This window comes from Orbicella franksi, chromosome 8 (assembly GCF_964199315.1).
Source record: "Orbicella franksi chromosome 8, jaOrbFran1.1, whole genome shotgun sequence".
NCBI lineage: Eukaryota > Metazoa > Cnidaria > Anthozoa > Scleractinia > Merulinidae > Orbicella > Orbicella franksi.
In genome coordinates this window covers 10,044,416-10,051,647 of record NC_138152.1, presented here as the reverse complement: position 1 = coordinate 10,051,647, position 7,232 = coordinate 10,044,416, and the positions used below count along the sequence as shown (strand labels likewise).

Sequence of the window (7,232 nt, the reverse complement as noted above, 5' to 3'; positions counted from 1 at the left end):
ACTTTATTTAGTTTAACATTCTGAAACGTGTACATGAGTTTTTCTAAAACAAACATATACTTACAGATTTATTGCATTCATGTCTGGATAGAACAAATGTCTTAACTACCGAGTTTAGAGATTGTACTTCTAATTTAATCTGAATTCAATTCTGTGTTTATCCACCCTCATTTCCATCCAAATCTCTACAAGTAGGCTCTTCAGTCGTTATTAACAGACTGGAAAAATTTATATGAAGAGAAGTTATTCTTCGCCGTATTTCTTATACGTTTAACACTTACGGCAAGTTAATGTTTAAAACGAACCATGGTTAAGTGGCATGTTTTGATTTCCCAACAGAAACACCTTTCGAGTTAACATCATTACGTTCCATCCAGACTTCTGGCACATTTAAACAATAAAACAATATTTACACCGACATGTTATAACTATATCATGCATTCAGAAATAATGCTTTAATTTACTAACCCAGAGGTTTTTACCCTAAATTCCCAGGGTAATTCTCATTAATTTGCTTTGACTTTGCCTCGCTACGCTTAGTGATTGGTTTAAAAGCCTAGCGTCACATTCTCAAGCAATCCTAGCTAAGCCTCGCTCGCACATCTTTTCTCGAGTTCGTATTCGAGTTCAATATTACTTCAGTCGAATATCTGTGTCCTTTTTGATTAGTCAGAGTGATTACCTTGGCTGTCGTTTTACCACAGTCAGTTAAAAACCTCTCTATGTGTTGAATATTAAAATATGTCGGATAACTCATTACTAAACGTTGTATTGTACGTAACGTAATTTAATTAGTACTGCACTAAGATGGCATTGGGCCCCGGTGTAGCGTAATAGTGCGCAAGTCATTTGTACAGTTTGAAAATTTTATTTAGATTCAAAATTAATTGGTTTCTGCTGGAATCTGTAAGAGAACTAATAATTTCGTGGGATGCAAATTTAACCAGGAAAGAAATTTGGTGGGATAAGAGTTAGTTTCATCCTCAACTTGAATTTTCATTTAAGTTAATTTGTTGCTATTTGAAATCTATTTTTCCATCAGGAACAAATTAATCAACAGTAATTCCAGCAATTTTTCAGCCGTGCAAGGAATTCGTAATTCTCTCGTCTCTATCCGTCTTGTACGTGCAAGCACCGGACGCTATCGCATTCATTGGTACTACGGCGGCTAAAACCCTGAGCCAAAACCTTTGTCACGCCTTGTGTAAATATTTCACAACGTCACCTGCTTCCTTTCATGAATCCGACAAAACCTTAGTGGTTTGTGTCTTTGAAATGGCCACTAGTGTGGCTTAAATACAGGCGTTTAGTGTATGTTTGTAAAACTACCTGAAGAGATCTACTACTAGTTTAGTGTTTAATTTTAATTTTAAAAAATGTAAACCAAATATAAAAAGAAACAAAAAGTTGTAATTTAAAAAAAAAATTGTAAAACTTCTCGGTCTGCTTATACTACAGAAACTAGGCTGTGCTACTTAGTTAAATTTACGAGAAGTTACTATTTTATACAATTGCAAATTGCTTGTATAATGTCTGGGATGTCAGCAAATTTTTAATTTTGACTGTTGTCTGGGCAATAGCCAAAGATGTTTACCAAAGAACTTTTGGCATTCCCTACAGGCGATTACACTAGATACAGTTTTTGAGAAACCAAATCGAACAAAAACACAGATAAACAAACATACAACACAAAAGTTAACCTACACGAGCTAAAAACGTGTATATTGTATATCGTATACTGCTTATAATTTCAATCAAAACTGGTTAAAAAGTGTTCAATAACTTTTAAACAAATTAAGCTAAACCGATAGGAAGAGCAGTTTTTAAGATAAGACAAAGTAATGGTTGTTCCTTGCAATCAAGAAAAATTGTTACTCTGGCTTTCATATCAAATTTCTTTTTAAAGTCTCTTGTCTTGAGGAATGGAAGTTATGAAAGTTTTAAATAACCCTCACTTTTCACAAATTATATACACGACTGAATATTGAAAAAATTATCAGATTTTAAGCTTTTGTAATCACACTCTATTTCCTTCTCTATAAACGAGAGCAAATGGATTGCTCAAATCACCGAAAAGAATAGACCTGCTTTGATTCAATATCTTTACTGCAGGGCCAAACAAATTTCTCAGAAGCTCTCTTAGAAGACAAAATGTGCAAAGTTATAACAAATCAACTTGAGCCACTAATTTCTTTAAAGCCTTGACTTTTGTTAAGAGAATGCGAGTTACTTTGCTAATGCTATTCGCATTGATATTATTGCTATTCATCTACTAGCTCACTGTACAGCGTTACAGTGTCTTGCCTAAAGAAAACAGCCGTCTTATGTCACGCCGTCAAGTCTTCTCCCAAGAAACGCCTGAAACTCGATGTGCATTTTGTTTGTTTATAGTGGTCAGGTTGTTCGTAATCCAGGTTTAAGAGTTGATGGAGGTTTAAAGTTTTCTTTCGTGGGTAAAGTATTTTCTTTGCTTATTTTTAGAGGACTTAGAGCTTGTAAGCCGTCGTCAAAAGTTGAGAGCAAAAAAATGGCTGAAGTTTATAAATGGGTAACACTAATTTTGGCCTAGCTTGGTCATGCTTTGAACAACCAGGCCATGGTTAAGTATTACTGTAGGTAATCATGTCGGGAAGTAATATCCCGCTTGGCACTAAGAGAGACAATGATCTAAGTCTCTTACCACTACTATTCAACTGAAGCTAACTGAACCATACACATGCTATGACCGGATTAGTCAGTGCTGCAATATCGGGTAGGACAATCCACCAGGTGTGATAACTTGTAGATATAATAGGAGCCGCAATTCTTTAATTGAATGGAGAATGACATTTCGCAACAGGTAGACTTATGAATGCAGACATTTCTTGTGACTTTACCCTCAGCCACTGTAGGATGACCACCACTCAACCAGACAGGATAGGCTGCATCACAACGGAACTCCGGTGGACATGTGGTCACCATTTTTGTGCCTGCAGCTCCTTGGAAGCGATACCAGCCATTGGGTGTGTTGTCACATTTGGCGTCTTTTGTTACGTAGTCATATTTTCTTTCTGCGTCTGTCAGATTTTGGTAATTTTGCCAGTGACATACATCAACTAAAGGAAATACACAAATGTGTAAATAAATATGTGATAAACACAGAAGACATTTGACATATGTCGTCTTGTGTTGCGTAGTCATATCTTCTTTCCGCGTCTGTCAGATTTTGGTAGTTCTTACATATGTCAACTAAAAAGAACAAACAAAGTAATACGTAAATAACTCTCCCCTGATCCGTAGATACCTCTGTCACGCTGTGTCGTTGGGAGTTACTTGTAGTTTGAATACAGTCACTTCATATATTTTGTTCAATTTTACATCACTTTATTACATCCGGGCACGCGCAAACATTTCTATATGATTTGTCTTTGTTTCCATTTTTCCTGGGAACAAGGTTGTTAAAAGATCTCGCCACCGAAATATAGCTTCTACAATAGGTATTAATTACCAACTTTTTGTCTGTTTATACGAGAAAATCTTCATATTTACATTTGAAATTTGCAGTTCAAATGCTGTTGGGTAACCTGTATGTAAGCCATAGGAGAATAAATTTGTCCTTCAGGCGATGATATTTATCGGCTCTAAGTGCGAGAACATCGCAATCAGCGCCAGTGTTTCTCCACTAAGGTGTGTTTACTCTCTGGCATTGGATAAACCGCTGGAGGAATACCATGTGGGATACTTTAACCAACTATGTAGTGGATTCTAACTTCATATGGGTTATTTATTATTTTTTTCCTGATACATGCCTACTTGTTAAATAAGATTCTTAAATCTGGCAAACCGTACGTACATAACGACAAATAAAGTTTTTAACTATAGCTAATTAAAACAGAATATAACATATCCATACTGATGATGAAAACTTTGTTGCACCTTCACAATTAAGACCGTTTTTTATAAATCCATCTTTGCACTGGCAGTTGTACGATCCATCCGTATTCTTGCACTTAGAGTTGGCAACAGCATTACATGGGTCGACCTGTGCAGCACACTCATCGATGTCTAAAAACAAAGCGATCTAAGTGTTACTATTTCAATGTCACAATGGATGGTTAAGTGTCCCAATACGAGCATAAAAGGGAATTCTGGGGGAAATAAGCTGCTTGTTACGAAGGAAAATAAGTAGAATTGGCGCCTTAAATCCACTCCAAAGTTTTCACATTTCTAAAATCATTACACGGCATATAGAAACACCTTTAGCAAATACATTTTATTAGAGAAACTTTCAGTGATATCAACCACACAATACTGCCATCTGCCGATCGATTATACGCGTTTCAGCCCTATAACTTGCATCTGGTATTACCTGCTGTCATCTACAGCGATTATCTCATTCACACTGTTCCAGTGAAGTCTAGTGCGCAGCTGCAGTTGAATTCGCTCACTCGTCTAAGTAAAATATTTGTCTTCACTTTCAAATAACTCTTCGCATTATTTCTCCTCCACCTGGCCACAGAAGGTGTAAAATCGGCCCTGAAGCCATACCCATCCGGTCAATTCCCCATCTGTCCCCCCTTCACCAGATTGGAGGTTATGACCATGGAACTACATGCCCTAGTGTGTTTAGCATGTGTAACTTTGGGTCGTGTCTCCGGTTAAAGGCAAACTTTTACAAGAAAATATGCTGTAAAGAAGGAATTAAAACATTTCTGCTGGAAAAGTAAAAAAGATGAAAGTTTCACAGCAACTCGTAAAAAAGGTTTCTTTTGGTCTCCTCGTGGCAATAATAGTCAAAGACGATTGACTTTCTCTTTTTTTCCCTTTTCCAGTGGCTGTCAATTTCTAGGAAATACACCTTTTGATTGGCTCCCAATCGTTTGTGAACATTGCTGTTGTATTATTTACACGAACTGCTACCTGTTTCACATTGTGTGCCATTAAATCCTGGTGCACAGCTGCAGTTGAATCCGTTCACTCGGTCTGTGCAGGTCCCGTTGTTCTTACAGGGATGACTTGCACAGTCATCGATATCTGTTTTAGAAGATAAGATTGAAAGGATTAAAATGCAATTGCTTATGTTGTTACATTTGACGGAGCCCGGCCCGGAGCAAATAGGCAAAAGAGATCACTAACTAAGTAACTTTTAAAATTTTTGCTTTTTCTAAAGAAAAACAAAACATCTTTATCAGATATCCATCATTATCATAATCCAGTCAGGGAATGGCAACGGATCCGCTCCGTGAAATATCTCTGTTCCACAAACAATTTCTTGCTGGGTAGGAATCTTCTGGTTCTGACCACCCGCTGTCAGTTGCACGAGGAAGATAAAGCCTGTTTGACTGTTAATTATTAGTCGAGAGAAGATAGCAGACCTGAAACCCATCTTTGTAGCTCTCGGCTTCATGACCTTCATAAATGCTATTGCTGTTTTAACTCTAAACAAATAGTTTTGCGCAGATGGAGCCCGATTGGGTTTTAAAGCTGGGCTTCTTCTTTATGAAGAGCATCTCATAGATTAAACAGTCTATGTCCATGTCTTGAACGTTATTTTCGCTATGGGAACGTTTATTTCCGGAAGGGTTTATTAAAACATACAGTGCTGGTTCGATCACATTAATAGAAAGGTAAAATAACTTAAATGTAAAAGTTCGTAAAAAATTGATTTAGCGCCAAGGTTGTACGCATCGCAAATATGCCTTATTTTATAGAATACAGAGTCTCTAATCATAGAAACAGCCTGGAAGTTGAGGCATTTTATAGCGCGTAGATGAGACTTGTTACAAGAAGTTTGAAAATAATAAATCGAGGTAAAACCCCGAACGTCTAGTTACCTAGTTTAGACATGTCACAACGAGCCAGGACTACCTCGCCAGGTTTAATTGAATCGAACCAGTAATTACCGCTGACTGCATCTTCTCCTTCACTCGCCCTGATCTCGGCGCACGACTCAGCTGGCAACTCGGGAATTGATCCGAGGGGAACTAAAAATAGAAAAGTCAAAAACATTGTTTTTTTTGTTGGCGCTTTTCTGTGATTACTAAACACCACTATTGTTAAGCTCTCTTGACGAAAAACTGCGGGCTTTGTTCGTAGTCGTCGGGATGCAATGAGATTCTGGACACGCCTGTATACGACACAATTACTCTCCTCAAAAAAAGATAGAGATCAATTGTTCAAAGAAGAACAATACCTCTTTTCCTGAATCGTTTAATATAGAAGCGATGGCTGTCCGGAACAAAATCTTCAGGTCTGGCTTCTTTGGTGCGGTTGTTCAACTCACATATGCCTTGGCTGATAACGTAGTTAAAGCTTTGACATCTGACATCATCATCACACTTGTCTAAACAATTAAGCGGCCAGATTCCGGTCTTCTCCTCGATGAAGGTATGTCCTATTAGCATCATGCCACGGATGGAATATTCGCCTCGAATTATACATTGCTGAGCGTCCAGTTTATAAAACATCTGAGACATCAGAAGCACCGTGATGGCCGTACTTATGCCAGCTTCTGAAACTGTCATATGGAGAGAAAAATATCGAGTCTTGCATAATATGTTTCTTGAACCGTACATAAAAAATTAACTGTTAGATGCAAGCGGCCATCTCGCTCTCTTATAGCTGAGTATCAATGAGAAGAAATACCTGTGAATGGCAGCGACACAAAACGCCACCCCTTATTACACAGTGTTGCTTGTAAGCAATCTTGTAAGGTCTGTAAGCAATCTCGAAATAAATTTTAAAAAACTACAAAATAATTTTGAATCAGGCAATAGTCTTTACTTGAAATGTATTCGTCGAATTCTAGGCCTATACAAACAAAGAGATAATAAAATAGACACACCAAAAGAATCTAGAATATCTGAAACAGAAGGGAGGTGCTGCCTCCGTTAGACAATCTCACTAACGCTCTGTATCTAGGGAGCGGCTGGTGAGAGAACGCTTTGTCAATCATTGAAATTTACTTCAATTTGTGAGAAAAAGCGGTGAAAAACTCAGGCTGCGTCCACACTACAATGGAGAAATTTGAAAACACGGCTATCTTTCTAAGGTTAGGCCTACCGTCTCCTCAAACCCGTCATGAAAACGCTCTTGAAACGGCAGGAATTTGAAAACACGGCGATCTTTCTATGGTTAGGCCTACCGTCTCCTCAAACCCGTCATGAAAACGCTCTTGAAACTGCAGGAATTTGAAAACACGGCGATCTTTCTATGGTTAGGCCTACCGTCTCCTCTAACCCGTCATGAAAACG

At 37.9% G+C, this 7,232-nt stretch overlaps 1 protein-coding gene across 1 annotated transcript; it reads right to left on the bottom strand.

Moving 5' to 3' along the window:
- Positions 1-2,730: 2,730 nt before the first annotated feature.
- On the bottom strand, positions 2,731-6,503 carry LOC145495648 (uncharacterized). The gene is made up of 4 exons (XM_081475271.1): positions 6,173-6,503; positions 5,814-5,963; positions 3,916-4,044; positions 2,731-3,056 (listed from the first exon to the last, which is right to left on the bottom strand). Exons 1-4 carry the CDS (start codon positions 6,501-6,503, stop codon positions 2,731-2,733), a joined length of 936 nt encoding a protein of 311 aa, XP_081331397.1.
- Positions 6,504-7,232: the final 729 nt, after the last annotated feature.

Bases quoted from the DNA above. Each gene is read 5' to 3' on its own strand.
- LOC145495648 (XM_081475271.1), bottom strand. From the start codon at position 6,503: ATGACAGTTTCAGAAGCTGGCATAAGTACGGCCATCACGGTGCTTCTG. The intron at 5,964-6,172 runs GTATTGTTCTTC...TTCTATTTTTAG, and splicing joins TAAACGATTCAGGAAAAGAG to TTCCCCTCGGATCAATTCCC. The intron at 4,045-5,813 runs GTAACTAGACGT...CTTTGTTTTTAG, and splicing joins TTGTGACATGTCTAAACTAG to ACATCGATGAGTGTGCTGCA.